The sequence below is a fragment of the Mus musculus genome, chromosome 13 (assembly GCF_000001635.26).
Source record: "Mus musculus strain C57BL/6J chromosome 13, GRCm38.p6 C57BL/6J".
NCBI lineage: Eukaryota > Metazoa > Chordata > Mammalia > Rodentia > Muridae > Mus > Mus musculus.
The window spans coordinates 19,641,505-19,658,079 of record NC_000079.6 but is presented as its reverse complement, the minus strand read 5'-3'; the positions used below and the strand labels follow the sequence as shown (position 1 = coordinate 19,658,079).

Here is a 16,575-nt window from a genome sequence, read left to right as displayed (position 1 = left end):
TCTTTCCTTTTCCAAGTTTATGTGTACAGTTTGCTTCAGGGAATTTTCCTACCAACCAGTTCTACGGGAGCAGTTCAAAAGCAGCAGCTGAGAAGGAAATAGCGCATTTCTTCCCTCCCCAGAGCACACTTGCATTGATCAAGCCTCATGTGACACACAAAGAAAGAAGTAAGCATCTACATTATTTTCAAGTCCTAACATTTTGTCTTCTGTTTGATTCCCTTTACAGAGAGATGTTCCCCCCTGAATTTCCTAATTGGTAATTCATTTTTTTTCAATTTCATCTTTACTTTATGTTTCTCTTTTTTTAAGCTCAGTCTTTAAATCCTGACTTCTCTCCATTCGCTCACTTGGTTGTGTAGTAACGTGTTGGACACATTACTCAAGCACTTATTTTTATCTACGTGGAATTCATTGGCATGTATTTTTTTCCATATCTTCTTTAGATTCACTAAGATATTTGATAAAGCTTATGATTGTTCTAAATTCTGTGTTCTGGGTTCTCCTGTAGGACTAGTGAGTTTGATGGGAAATGTACTGTTTTAACAATTATGTTATTTTTGTGATTTAACCTAGGCATGTGGATTTTTTTCTTTGCTTCTGTGTCTAATATGATAGTCAAGATTGGGTCATTACAGGAGAACTGAGACTCGAGCTAGGCCAGGTGAAGCTGGTTGATGGACTGTTTAACTGGACCAGGGAAGATGGCTCCCAAGCCATGGGTCTAACAGGCAAAGGAGGTCCACATATAAAAAGGGTTCAAAGACTATGGTTTAGAACTGGGATTGTTAGTTTGCAGATGGCAGAGGGCTTTGGTGAGGGGTGCTGTCTTATTTGGGGTTTTATTTCCTTCAAAGAAACACCATGACCAAAGCAACACTTACAAAGGCAAACATTTACTTGGGGCTGGCTTACAGTTTCAGAGGTTTAGTTCATCATCATCATAGCAGGAAGCATGGCAACATGTAGGCAGACATGGGAAAGGACCTGAGAGTTCTACGCTATAATCCAAAGTCAGGCATCCATGAGACTGTCTTCTGTGGTCAGCTAGGAGGAGACTAGATTCCACACAGACCAGAGCCTGAGCATAGAAAGAGACCTCAAAGCCCACCCCTACAGTGACACACTTCCTCCAACAAGGCCACATCTCCTAATAGTGCCACTCTCTACGGCAAATCATTGAAATATATGAATCTATGGGAGCCAAACCTATTAAAACCACCACAGGTGCCAAAGGGAAGAAGTGACTTTTCCATAAAAGGCAGCCTTGACTGAAAGAGGGCTCTGGGACCTAACTAGGAAAGGTGGTCTGGAACTAAGTCAGAAAAGGCAGCTCTAGCACAAAGAGCCATTTTATTGATTAATTATTGAGGAACATGGGACTAGCTCACTGTGGGTGGTGCCAAGCCTTGGCAGGATTAGCAACTGACTGAATAGTGTTCTTCTAGGCATTCTTCTTCAGCTCAGGCCTCGTGAGTTCCTGCCCTAACTTCCTTCAATGATTGACTGTGATGTGAAGCATATGATCAAATAAACATTTTCATTTCCTAGCTATTTCCAATCATTGTGATTTTATAACAGCAAAATAAACCCCAACTAGAACAGAAATTGGTACCAGAGAGTAGACTATTGACTTGACAAAACTGACCATGACTTGGGGAGGATTGTAGACAGACCTTTGAACTTGGGGCTGAAGAAACCATCAGGGGCTCAGAGTTTAATGGCCTGTTCACTCGTATCTTGGCAAATAAGAATGTTGAATAATGCGAAGTTTCAGAAAGAAGCAACAACCCTACTGTAGCTATTTGTATGATATTTTGTGTTAATACTCCGTGATGTATGGTTAGCTATAGCTAAAAAATCAGATGTTATAACAAGAACGCGGCCCCACTAAGGTAAAACCTTGGCTTTATTGCAACAATAGATGCTAGTTAGTTGGTGCAAGTAAATTAGCAGTGATTAGGAAGACCAGCATTACTGAGGAGAAATCTTCTGGGAGGTGTTTCCTTAGGGTCAGCACATAGAAGCCATGGTCCAGAGTTGGCCAAGGCTATACTTTGTTGGTAGCTGAACTTGGTAAAGTGTCATGGTTTGAATGTGTTTGGCCCAGGGAATGGCACTATTTGGAGGTGTGGCCTTGTTGCAGTAGGTGTGTCACTGCAGGCATGGATTTTAATACCCTAGTCCTAGCTGCCTGGAAGACAGTCGTCCACTAACAGCCTTCAGATGGAGATGTAGAACTCTCAGCTCTGCCTGCACCATGCCTGCCTAGATGCTGTCATTCTCCCACCTTGATGATAATGGACTGTACCTCTGAACCTGCAAGACAACCCCAATCAATGTTGTCCTTTATAAGACTTACCTTGGTCATGGTGTCTGTTCACAGCAGTAAAACCCTGACTAAGATAACGAATAAGAGTCTCCTTGGTGCCAGTGATTCTGAAGGCATGAAGAAGAGCTTGGCACAGTGAGAGTCCTCTGGCAAAAGTGCAGCTTCAGTTGCTGTACAAGACTGAAGATAGAAGGGGTAATGGAGAGAATTTGAGGCTTGGCACCATGTTGCAAGATCAGAGTCCCTGAAAGGCCACAGGAAAAAATTATTGGTAAAGGTGCATCCCAGTTGCAGCAGTTCCAGAGATGTCAGTACTGTGGAACAACCACTAAGGACAGTATCGTGTGTGGAGTGGGTGGGCCTGAGCCTATGAGACAGACTGCTCTGGGGCTGCAAACAGCAAATCTAAAGGAATATGTCTGTGGATCCCAGAGGATTGTGAACGGGTTTTAGATATCAAGCACCGAGATTTCCCCACTGTTTAACTTTGTTTTGCTTTGCTTCGATTGTGACTGTGACCTGATTCTTCTTCCCTCGTGGAGTAAGAAAGTGTTTACCTCATTTCTTTATTTCAACAGGAGCTCACAGTCGACTTTAAACTTTTAAAGACTTTGGATTTTACAGAAACTTAAAAGTTTTAGACAGAATGGATATTTTTAGAGAGGCTCGATGATTGAGACTTAGGATTTTTTTTTAAAGACTGAGTTTTTGAAGACTTGGAGTTTTAAAAGGTAGGGTGTTTGAATTTGCAGGAGAGAGAGGGACAGAAAGGTTAGCATTGAATTTATGGGTCCACTTGGCAAGTGGATAATTGTGCTGAGTTGTATCTTCTCGGCTTGACACAAGCTAGATTCATTCAAGAAGAGTGAACCTTAATCGAGAAAAATACCCCCACTGGGTTTGACTGTAAGCAAATCTGTAAGGCATTTTCTTTATTGACAGTTGATGGTTGGTGTGGAAGGGCCTAGCCAACCATAGGAAATGCCACTCCTAGGCAGATGGTCCTAAGTTGCATACAAAACTCGACTGAGCAAGCCATAGGGCCACTAAGAAGCACGTCTTTATAGCTTCTGCTTCATTTTCTATCTCTTGAATTTCTGCCCCAACTTCCTTCCAAGATGAACTGTGATGTCAAAGGATAAGATGAAATGACTCCTATTCTCCCCAAGTTGTTTACAATCATGGTGTTTTGTCACAGCAGTAGTAGCAGCAACTATGATATCCTCCTTATTAGCTTTGTGACACCACTTTGTTCTGATCATGCCTAACACAAAGGCCACCATTTCTAAGGAGGGATGGGGTCTGCAATTGGGATGTATGGTGAATAAATAAATAAATAAATAAATAAATAAATAAATAAATAAATAAATAATTCCTGACTTTCCAAAGAGAATTGTTTCTTGGCTTGTGGTCTAGGTACTATACACATTATTCTTTATAATATAATTTTCTCATAATAAATTAATAGGATTGGATCATTTCTGATGTATGCTTTGTACTCTGTTCACATTTGTTATTAGAGGACCCCATGGAGATATATCCAGGTTATCCTTCCTCGTATGAAAGGCCCAGCCTTCTTCAGGTTCTCTGTAGGTTAGGTCTCACTCACCTTTCCTCAAAGCCCAGCACCTCTGAATGACTTTTATTTGATATGAAAAAATCATTTCTTTTTCTTTTTCTTCCCCATTTCCCAATTCCTCTACATCATTTATGTCCCCCCTCCTTTTTCCTTTGCCAGAAACCTCCAAGTCTTTCTGTAAGGGTAACTGTCCCGGGTCTCTGCAGTCTCCGGCCTGCGGCGGCGACAAGAATGACTCGGACACCAAGTCGGGTTCACACGGCAACTTTACTTCGGGCTTTTTCTTTTACAGCTCTCTTCCCCAGTTCCCCAGCAGCTTCTTCTTAGGGCGAGGGCTAAACTACTCCTATTACAACAGCTTCTTTTACTCTACTTCTACTCATGGCAAGGGCTAAAACAACTCCTATTACAACAGCTTCTCTTCTACTACTTCTACTCACCTCACGGCAAGGGCTAAAACTACTCCCTTCACTACTCATACCGACTCACCCCCTTCTAGCTCCACCCCACCTCATCCAGTCAGAATTCACACATACTCCAGGCACGAGCTCAGGTCGTTCACAGATATGCTGACAGGTCCGGATCATGAGGAACAGTCCAGCCTGGCAGGCAGCCCACGCATGCAGCCTCACTGCGCATGCTCGGGCAAGGCAGTAAACAAGTGGGTTTCACGGGGCCTGCAGCCGCACCCACTTCCAGCAGGTAACTTTTATTCTCTGTTGTAATGGTTTCTGGGAAGCTTACTGTCTCTCTGCTAACCTAGACTTAGTCCACTGTACAACCTAATCTAGGCCTAGATGTTTTCAGCATCTGAGACTTACTGCTCAATAAGCTCATGTTCTAGCTGCTGTTCTGGCTCAAACTCCTCTCAGTTGACTTATTCAATCTGACTTTTCTCTCAGCCTCTGAATTGCTCTACTTGACCTCAAACTAAATCTAGCAATCTTTTCTAATCTTCTGGCTTCTTCTCACTCTCTTGCTCATTCTGTTTTTACTTGTGTCTAGCTTGTTCTGTCTTCAATCTGTTTCTGTAAAACTGTCCTGGCAAAACTATCTCTTTCTTCCTCTCTGTGATGCTCTAGCCTCCCTCTCAGCTCTTCTGCAACGCTCTCCATGAACTCTACTGTATTCCTCCACTATACTTTCCTCTTCCTGTACTGTCTGGCTTTCCCTTAAGGAGCTTTCCTTTCTCTTCTGGTGAGAATTGGGCATATCCTATTCTGTCAAATCTTTCATTGATTCACCACTTTGGCTGCCACTCAACTAGACATCACTTTCAAACATGGGCGCTTACTTCTACAAACTAACTTTACCTTCATTGTTTGGGAATAAAGAAGAGAAGTAAGAGATGAGCTATACCCTAACTAGAAATATGTTCATATATCCTGTAACATCTTTCAGTTGGTTCCCCCTTGGTCTGGAGAATGCAGACTTTATCATTCAGGCTGTTGTTTAGAGTCTTACAGGATTGCCTGTATTGATGCCACTCAACAGTACCTCTATGCTTCAGGCAAGAATGTTTGCCTTGGCTCTCCCACTAGCACTGACCACATATGACATTTGTAGGCAACTGGGGCGTAAAGATAAGACTACGTCTTCATGCTTAGCATGCTGACAGATCTCATTTTACATACCCTCTTGGTTGATCAAAATGGGACATCCATGCTAATATCCTAAAGGTCTTATGGCTGTGAACTTTTAATTGTCACATTTTTCTATATATAAACCACAAGATGAAAGTTGAACTATTATGTTCCTCTGGTATTTTTATATCCTAGAATGTAGCATGAACATGAAATTAATGATCTACAATGGTACCTAATGTTTGTTTTCTTAGTGGAGATCCTGAAGACCATTAAAGAGGCAGGATTTGAGCTGACCCTGATGAAGGAAATGCACCTGACTCCAGAGCATGCAAACAAAATTTATTTCAAAATAACAGGAAAAGATTTTTATAAAAATGTATTGGAAGTCTTATCTTTGTAAGTTTCTGAACTGTAGTTGTTTGTACTATAGAGTGGTAATTGTACATTATAGAAACTGTGGGAAACAAATTATTTTGAACAACTTTATATCTAATCTGACTCATGAAAAGATGCCTTGTTAACATTTAAAGTTTATTATTATTATTTTACAATTTCTTCCCCTTTCCCTTCCTCTTTGGATTTTTTTAGTTCTTTACACTACATGTAGCAGCTGTCAGAATTAAAGTTCATGATTATCCAATACAGAACTATGCTAAAATCTCCTTATTTGCAAAATGGAGAGAATTTCGTAGGACCTAGTCACAGGAAGTGAAAGAACCAGGAATTTGTGCTATGAACACTAAAAAAGCAGAGCTCCAGGTGAATCTGTTGTAGATAGATTTGCTGTATGTTACACTGAGAGTTCATGTTTCAGGCTTTTTATTTAGAGGACTGTTTGGGGGAAAGGAAAAAGATGTAATCAGGTCAAGAGAAAGTGGTCAGGAAACTGAAGTATCTTCTAACCAACTAGTGGTCATCCAAGTGATAATGCAGTGAGCTGAGGTAAGACATCTTTATAACTTATAACAGCCAACTGTTATTCATTACTGAATAAAGTAATGAACTTTATTCATTACTGAATAAAGTTATTGGGACTCATCTTATCTTGGGAATGAAGGTAGTCTGGGCAAAAATGCTTTCTGCAGTGGAGGCACTCTCTAAAGGACTAGGCAGTGGTTTTGAACCCATGGTTCATGACCCCTTTGGGTTTGTAGTGGTTTCAGCTACTTTGCCTATCAGATATTTACAATGTTATTTATAATAGTAGCAGAATTACAATTAACAACAGTAGCAACAAAATGATTTTATGGTAGAGGGTCACCCCAAGAGGAACTGTATTAAAGGGACACAGAATTAGCAAGGTTGAGAACCACTGGACTAGAGACTGAAGGGTGAACATGAACCAAAAGTCTGCGTCTATGACAACGTTTGTGTAGTCCCCAGGGGAGTAAAAGTATGAATCCATTTGCATAATTCTCAAGGGTCAAAGTACAACACTCAAATAACACAAACTTGTGAAAAAAAAGGAGAAAGCAAAGACAGCGCATGACCATATTGATTTGGGAAAATCACCCCGTATGCACCAGAAGCATTCTGTCTTTAGCAATGTGTGTAACTCATGCCCTTGAAACAACCTTCCTTCTAAAAGAATTGCTATTTGTAGGGGCATGTCGCTAGTCATGGTTTTGACCAAGTGGAATGCTGTTGCAGAATGGAGGCGAATGGTTGGCCCAGTAGACCCAGAAGAAGCAAAACTGCTCTCCCCAGAATCCCTCCGAGCCAAATATGGACTAGACATTTTGAGAAATGCTGTCCATGGGGCGTCTAACTTTTCTGAAGCATCAGAAATCATTAGTAATGTGTTCACAGAGGGTAATCCTGAGAACTAGCACAAATACTAGAGTAAGTACTATAAAATATATGCCACTTTAACAAATTTTGTTTTCCTTCTTAATTTTAATTTTGAGATTATAATATAATTACAACATTTTATATGTCTCTTTCCTTCCTCTAAATACTCCCATATACCCACCCCCACTCTCCTTCAAATTCATGGTCTCTTTTTCTACTAATTGTTATTGCATGCATATATATATATATACATATAGTCCTAAATATAACCTGCTTATTTATATTTATATTTATATTTATATTTATATTTATATTTATATTTATATTTATATTTATATTTATATTTATATTTATATTTATATTTATATTTATATATTTAATTTATTGGCTGATCACTGGGCACTGAACAGCCAATTGATGTGAGAAAGAATCTCATAGCAAACTCCCTGATTCTCTGCTCCCTTTTTCACAATGTTTCCTGGGTCTTAAGTTTAAGAGTGTCTTGTAGATGTATTGGGAGCAGTCCTCACAACTCTGGGTTTTGATTTGTTGTGGTTTTCTGTAGTGGCCCCTCTCTGTCACAAAAGGAACTTTCCTTGATGAGTGGTTAAGACTACAGTTATTTTTTAAAGACAAATGTTTTTAGACTGTTATTAGGAATTATGCTGATTTAGTAAATTAGTGGTTGTAGATTCTCCTCAACAACCAACACTAAGCTAGCACTGAACAGTTATCTAGTACCAGGCACAGCTACCTTTTTGTTAATCAGTTCTTAGACATGTTCATTCATCCCTGAGGTCTATGAACCACATCAATGACTGGCGTGCCGTGATAAGACTAAGGATATAGCAGTGGCATTCTATAGTATGTGAGATATGACATGGGAAACAAGTGACATGTTCTATCAAACCTGCTTTCCCACCTTATGTTTAAAAGTAGACTTTATATGTTTGCTGTATTGGGGCTGGAGAAATGGGTCAGTGGTTAAGAGTTCTGACTGTTCTTCTAGAAGTCCTGCGTTTAATTCCCAGCAAGCACATGGTGAGTCACAACCATCTGTGATGGGATCTAATGCCCTCTTCTGGTGTGTCTGAAGACATCTGTACTCACATACATTAAATAAATAAATAAATAAATAAATAAATAAATAAATAAATAAATAAATAAATCTTTAAAAAAATATATATCTGCTGTATGCCTCTGGCTGGACTTTTCAATAACAAACCTATGTGTGGAATGATGTTGCCATATGCCAGGCCAAGATGAAGTACAGTCTCCTAAGAAAGTGAGAAAACTCTGTTAACCTTTCAACAAAGTCTCTCAGGGATAGAAGAGAATGCTGTGTCTTAGGGATACTATTGCCATAATGAAACACCATGGCCAAAGCAACCTGGGGGAGGAAAGGGCTTATTAGATTTTCACTTCCAGATCTTAGTCCATACAGAAGGATGTCAAAACAGGAACTCAAACAGGGCAAGGACCTGGGAGCAGGATCTGATGCAGAGGCCATGGAAGGGTGCCGTTTACTGGGTTGCTCCACATGGCTTTCTCAACTTGCTTTCTTATCAAACCCAGACCATCATCAGCTCAGAGATGGCACCACCTCCAATAGAATGATTGGGTCCTCCCCTATCAATTGCTAATGAAGAAAATACCTTATAGGCTTGCCTACAGCCCCATGTTATGAAAGCATTTCTTAATTGAGGTTCCGTCCTTTCAGACGACATTGTCCTGTATCATGTTGAAAAAACTGTCCAACACACTGTTCCATGTTCTATTTGGCCATTAAAACACTGAACGAAACTATTATATATAAAAGTAGTTCTACAAATCAAGGCATGATTTCATGCCCCATGGATGTTCATATTTTAGAAATGTGAACATTGTATATGGCTTGAGCTACTTGTAGACAAATGCAAATCCATTGGGATGATAAGTGAGTGAGTGGTGGGAGTGGGGGTATCTCAGCAGACCCACATTCTGTGTGTAGCTTCTGTTGGGTGAGAGTCTCTCTCCCAACATCTGTATTGTCCTGATTTGTACCAGGGGCAGCATTACTGCTGATTTGGAGGGTGCCATTTAGTGTATAATTCAGTGTTTCATGGGTAGGAGCTAGGCAAGTTAAGTATTAAAATATATCTGGAAATATGGGCTAGAATTCCAAAGAACAGATAGAGGCAAGAAAGAGAATTCAGTTTTAAGTTTCTAAGTCACACATATATTTATATATACACATACATACATACATACATACATACATACATAAACATTCAAACTCTTGATGCTTGCATGTAAATATCTGTTGCATGCTGTATTTCTATGCCGTCTGTGCTATGTAATTATTGCTTTAGGGTAGTATTATGAGTCTCTTTCATAAATTTAAGATTTTTTTTTCAGTTCTTGCTGTGTGCTGCAGAGTTCTGTGTGCACAATTCCTTACGCTGGCTGGTTTTATGACTGTAAGAACAGGAGGTAGAATGTACCCTGTGTCATAGGGCTATTGAGCTATCAGCAGATGCTTACAGGAAGTAAACAGGGGAGAAATGAGACACAAGTTATTCAGGCAGATCTTTTGGCAGTCATCAATGTGAAATAATCCAGAAGTAAAAACTAATGTGAGAACATTGAGGTTAGGATCAGTGGAAGGTAATGTGAGAACACTGAGGTTAGGATCAGTGGATGGTAAGATGATTCCTAGGGGGCTGCATTGCACCTGTGGGATTTGGTAATCGACTACTCTCCTAGCAAAGAGCTGAGGAAAGATACTTTTCTGGTTTCAGCTAACTTACAGAGTAAGGAAGCAGACAGAAGATTCAAAAGAGAGAAGTAGTTTAGAAAGCACTACACATTCTATGGTGGTCACATCGGGTAGATGATATCCAGAGTTGATGATAAGTCATGTTATGGGAGCAAGGGAGTTTGAGAAGATTCCTGTATGGTGATATCAACAAAATGGTGAACATGTGTCTGTCCTCCTCATGGGACCTAAGAAGAACATAACCAGAAACTGTCAGAAAGAGATTTTTCAGGGATCTTGACAGTAAAGATTTGTAGGATCCTGAAAAATAATGATTCAATGTAAGGGCATCACAAGGTGGTCTGGAAGGCTTGTGGCTGCACTACCAAGGTCAGACCCAAGTCTCTGGGTCTAGAGAAGGGCAGATTTTACAAATTATTCTGTTTGTTTTCACATTACTACATGGTGTCTGCATAAGAACTGCATATATATTTTTTACCTAATCTGAAAACCAGTCAACTGGAAAGTGAGAGTATTGCATGGAAATATTGATTAATAACTAAGAAATCCACAATTGTCTAGAGCTAAAATACATATAATAAACTAACTGACGTCAGGAAAGGGTTAACAGAAAGAATCCTTTTTGTTTGTTTGTTTTGTTTTTTGTTTTTGTTTTTGGTTTTTTGGTTTTTTGAGACAGGGTTTCTCTGTGTAGCCCTGGCTGTCCTGGAACTCACTTTGTAGACCAGGCTGGTCTCGAACTCAGAAATCCACCTGCCTCTGCCTCCCGAGTGCTGGGATTAAAGACATGCGACACCACGTCCAGCAACAGAAAGAATCTTTAAGAAATTAGAACATGCAAAAGTGCTAGTGTATATTAGGGAATTTAAAAACATTTGCAGTTACCCAGAACAGTGTATATGCTCATAAAAGAGATCCAAGTAAATTTTTACCAGTGGCTGATCTGCACACTTAGTTTAAGCAGGAAGTACCAACAGAAGTAAAAGTAAGTCTAAATATCTTGACTACACATTTGAGTTTAAGTACAAAAGTAATCTTTAGCTGTGGAGTAATATGTAGATATTGTGCTGCTGTTGATGAAGCTGCCATTTAGGGAATACTGGCAAACTGATACTAAGTAAACTTTCACCAAATCAAATAAAAAAGTATATAGCTAAGTGGAAAGTTATCCTATGTTCATAAACTCAAAAAAACCACCATTATTAGAATGAAATTATTAACCAAAGTCATCTATAGAGTGAAGGAGTAGGGATTTTGTCTCAACTAATGAGTCACCATACCACCTCAGGTCCAGCAGGATGCAACTACACCAAAAGATACAACCAACAACCTAATTACAAATGCCTACATCCCATGGCAAAAACAAATACAATATGGTATATATGTGTGTGTGTGTGTGTGTGTGTGTGTATATATATATATATATATATATATATATATATATAATATATATATATATATATAATATATCTTGAATGGCAGATTCAGATCTAAGACCAAGTGATCACAGCAGTCTTTTTTTTTTTTTTTTGACAAAAATACACACTTGGAGGAATAAGGTCTTTTTCAACAAATGATGTTTGGTAAATTGTATGTCAACATGCAGGTGAATGAAACTTGATTATTGTCTCTCATCTTGAACAAAAAGCCAACTCCACAAGTGCATCAAAGGCCTAGAACTGAAACATCCAGCAGAAAAGGCATAGAGCACATTAGAGTACAGGCAGATTTAAGGACCTTCTCTGTAGGACTCTTGATGCTCCTGAAATAAGACAACAACTGGCACATGGTACCTCATGAAATAAAACAGCTTTTAGCACAACAGAGAATACCACAGTGGAGAGGTAAATAAGAGGAAACTGTTAGTAATTGTGTATCTGACAGAATTACTATCTCGAGCATACGAAAAACTCAAAAACCAAAACACCAATTAAAAAAGTACTTAATAAAAATGAGCTACAGATTTGAACACACAACTCTCAAAAGAATAAATACGATTGACTAATTGTTTTTTTTTTAAAACACTCAAGGATTTTAAGATCAAAACTACTTTGAAATTTCATTTCATCCCAGTCTGAAACATTATCAATAAAGTAAATATTAACAATTGCTGCCAAGGATGTGGGGAATGCAAACTGGTCCATCCACTGTGGGACAGTGTGATTTCTTTAAAGATAGAAGTAAAACTACTATAAGATGCAATTATTCCAGTCCCGAATAGATACCAAAGGACTGTGTATCCTACTGCCAAGACACTTGCTCACCCATGTTTATTGATGCTTTATGCATAGGAGCTAGAAAATGGAATCAGCTTAGATGTCCATCAACTGGAGAAAGGATACTGTATATACAATAAAAATTTTACTTAGGTGTAAGCAAATATGAATGTTTCAGACAAATGGATAAAACTGGAAAAGATGAACTGAGTGAGGCAATTTTGACAGAGAAAAACAAATGCATGTTCTCTCCTATATGTGAATTTCAGCTTTATAACACTAATTTTTTGTGGTAGATTTAGAGTTTTTGTAGATGACAGAAGTTGAAAAGAGCCACTGGAAAGAGATGCTTTAAAAGAGATGGGAGATCAGATCATAGGTAATATGCAAGCAGAGAGGGTAATACTGGGATTGGAAATGTTTAAATTGGGAGAGGGTGGGAGAATAGTGGAGATGGAGCAGGGAGGGAGAAAACCAAAATGAAGAGTCCCAAAAGACCTATAATCTTATAACAAAAACAAACTGTTCTAAAATTCTGTCATTGCTGTTTAACTTATAAAGTGCATTTTGTTCAGTTCACAGAAGCTCAAGGAGGTAATGAAGAAGTTTTCATCAACGTAAAACCACGAGACACAACTTTCTATAAACAGTAAGAAGAAAAATGACTCCAAGGAAAACACACATGGAGATGAAAACTTGCCTGGCTATGCATGGTAACAATAAAAACTGTGACCCCCAAACAGAGTCGGGTGTTTATTTTTCATCAGTGACATAAGATGAAATTCTAGAAAGGTGCACTGCACAATACAACAGAAGGTGAGGAGAAACATGAGCTAGGAAGAAGTCAGAGTAGATGCAGCTTGTAGACTTGAGAAAAAATGTGTTAGACTGGACACAAGTTGGTCATGTATTTGATGCTAAAGTTTCCATCCAGAAAGTCCAAGAATTTGGAATATAGATAGAAACACTGATTATTTTTCAGATCTTAAAAGGTTTGTTTATTTTATGTGTGTAACCATTTTGCCTTGCATGTACACCATGTACATGTCTGGGGCTGGCTGGGTGTTGGGTCCCCTGGAACTGGAGTTTTAAGTGTTTGTGTGTGGGTGCTGGGATCCAAACCCAGGTCATCTGCAAGAACAAGTGTTCTCAACTCCTGAACCATCTCCCCGGTTCCAGAGACTTGTTAACTTTGTACTCTCACTATGGGATGGCGCAATGATTCTAGCCCCCTGCAATGTAATGCTGAACCTCTCTGCAGAGAAAGGAACAGAGTGGGAGTTTTCATTGATTTTATCTTTTCTCTCTCAGGTGACACTGCAGCACACTTTCTTGTAGTCAAGAACTCCCAAGTATATAGCCAGGTTCATGTGCAATTCCCAACCACTAGATGTCACCTCCTCAATCCACTTAAGAGTTTGTCATGCCTGACAAATGTGCAAGGAAGGTCTCCTACTTGTTCCATCAGATCTTAGTAATAGATTGCACACTTGAAACCTGTAGTGCTGCAACACTGCTTGACACTTTTGGGTGATACTTATGAGTCGTTCTTAATTATGTGAACATGACTAAGCAAGTGTCTGTAAAATAGGATGCTGAGTCCTTTGGGCATATGTCAAGAATTTGTATAGCTGGGTGATTGTCAGGAGCCATAATAGGACAAGCTAATAACTACCAGGTAATCTTCCTCAGATGGTCTACTTCAGATAAATTTGCGACAGATTTACTCTTATACACAAGGCCTAAGAGAATGCATTTCATGAAAGATTCCTGCTATTAATATGCTTTTCTTGTTGTTATTAAGCATATATAACAATCACTAGATATTAGCCTGCCCATTTTGAGCAGATCTCTGCAGATCTACAAAGATGTATTGTCCTTTAGTGATGCTATATAGAAAAATAGATGACTTCTTAAGTCTTCATAATGATTCTGTAAGAATTCCTAAAATCATATCAGTGATTATTAAGCTCTTTTATAGTGGGACTGTTATTAGGTCCTTTTCTGATAGTCAAAAACTGCAATGAGAACTCTGTCAGTTTCCCATGTGTCACCAGTTAATTACTCTTAGATAATAACCAGACTCGCTCCTACTCAGAGCACATTCCAAGAGATTGTAAAGCAATTAACCAAAGGTCATAAGAGGGAACTAACAATTTATCATAGGTGCTAGGACAGAAGATAAAATATTGACTTGGTTTATCTATACAAAACTTCACTAATAACTTAGTTATGATTTTCTACCTTCTATAAACCTATGGAGCTGTGACAGGTGATGGATGCTAGCCAGATAGTTACTCCTAATGAATATTCATATAAACATTCTCTGTTGTAAACTTCTAATTCAATTTAAGATTTTATTTTATTTTATGTGTGAACTTGTGATGAACTTTTTAACCTGTAATTACGTATTCTGAAAAATGGTTTAAGTGCTGAGCACAAAGATAAGAGTCAGAACTGAGCAGAGAAGAACTGAGCAGAGAAAGAAGAACTGAGCTGAGAGAGGAACCGAGCTGAGGAGAATATTTTAGACAGAACACTTTTTAGACAGAACTGAACTCAAGAAGAACTTAGAAGTATAGCCACAGCATTGGGAGAAATGGCGCCAAGAATAAGAGCTTTATTGTGACATCAGAGCAGGAGAATAGAGTAAGATTGGAGGAGAATGCAGACTAGAATAACTTAGAAACTATAGGTAACGTTAGAAACTAAGAAAGCAATGTGCAGAATGCATAGGGAAAGAGGAAAAAAGAAGAAGCTGCAGAGAGGAGAAGGAACAGGCAGACTTCTCCTTACCATGGGACAGAACAGGTCCTTTCTTAATAACAAAGCAGACTTCGTCTTATTAAAGGGAACAAAGATTGTTTCTTTAAAAACTTGGGTTTAATTCATTTAGCATTAATAGGGTAGAAGCTTTTTCTTTGTACAATAAAAAATTGAGCTCATTTTTTTTTAAATCCAGAATGAGTTCTTTCTGCACCGGTGCTTGGTCTTTTGATCCATATGCATATGTTAGTATGGATGTGTGTGTGTGTGAGTATCTAATTGTGAGAATGTATGCATATGTAATTGTGAGAATGCATGCAAGCTGAGCTCAATCAGTATGAATGGAAATGTATAAATGCACATGCGTGAATCTGTGTATGAACTTGTAAGTTTATGCATATTTGCTTATGTAAAAGTTTTTCCTTCTGTGAGTGTTATTCTTCTCCTGGTTCAATAGAAATTTATTGCTCCAAACATCCCCTAGCCCAACAAGCAAGAGGCATCTGGACAAAAGGGAAAAGACTCTAGCAATTAATCCTTTACTTTATTTCCTGCTGTTTTAGGATGAGGTGTTAAGTGCCAGAGAAGAAGCTTCTGGCCTCAGAGAAGCAGGGCAGGCAGGTCAGCTACAGTAGCATAGTAGCTTAGACTTAGCTAAGTAAACTTTTTGTTATTATAGAGCAACCCTAAATATCTCATGAGACAAAGTCTTACCCTCTGCCTACACTCTTCCCCCTCCTCTGCCTCAAGAAGAACCGACAAGAAAGAAGAACCCGCCAGTGTTGGCAGGTGATATGTCGATTGACTTTTGACTTTGTGAGAATCTCCGTACTGATTTCCAGAATGACTATACCAGTTTGGAATCCCACCAACAGTGAACGTTCCCCTTTCTCCAAATCCTTGCTAACATTTCTTTTTAAATCTTAGCTACTCTGACTAGGATGAGATGAAATCTAAAATTAGTTTTAGTTTGCACTTCCCTAATAGCTAAGAATTCTGAGCACATTTAAAAATATTTTATAGCCACTTCTTTTTTTTTTTTCTTGTGAATACTCTATATTCTGATCTATAGCTTTGTTTGCTTGTTTGTTTTGTCTTGTTTTTCATTCTTTTTCTAAGACATAGTTTCTCTGTGTAGCTATCCTAGAACTCAATCTGTAGACTAGGCTAGCCTTGAACTCAGAAATCTGCCTGCCTCAGCCTCCCAAGTGCTGAGATTAAAGGTGTGCACTACCGTGTGTGGCTAAATATAGCTTGTCTTTTAATTGAGTTGTTTGCTTTCCTGAGTCCTTGTAATTTCTTTGTACATTAAAGATACCCTCTATCAGACATATAGTTGACAGGGAATGTTTCACACTCATAAGATACAGAGTCAACAGATAAATAATCCACAAACATTTATAATGGAACAAGTTAATAAATTTTTGGAACAGGATTTGAAATATGAACTTGTAAGCACAACACTTTAATCAATCTGTTTAAAGATACAGAATTTCTCGTTAAGCAAGACGATGAAGAGAACTGGAATCCAGACATACGGATCAATT

General features: G+C 38.7%; 1 protein-coding gene across 5 annotated transcripts in view; it reads left to right on the top strand.

The window, feature by feature from the left end:
• Nucleotides 1-13,002, top strand: part of Nme8 (NME/NM23 family member 8) — a 52,749-nt gene extending 39,747 nt beyond the window's left edge. For 2 of the 5 annotated variants that reach the window (NM_181591.3, XM_011244353.3), the window contains 4 exons: nt 17-168; nt 5,749-5,893; nt 7,101-7,339; nt 12,838-13,002. In NM_181591.3, coding sequence (NP_853622.2) covers nt 17-168; nt 5,749-5,893; nt 7,101-7,326 — 523 coding nt within the window. In that variant the 3' untranslated portion in view covers nt 7,327-7,339; nt 12,838-13,002. Of the gene's footprint in view, nt 1-16; nt 169-312; nt 542-5,748; nt 5,894-7,100; nt 7,340-11,652; nt 11,891-12,837 lie in introns of those variants that run through there. The other 3 variants (XR_001780821.2, NM_001167909.1, XM_017315615.2) reach the window with 3 other exon arrangements.
• The last annotated feature ends 3,573 nt before the right edge of the window (nt 13,003-16,575 follow it).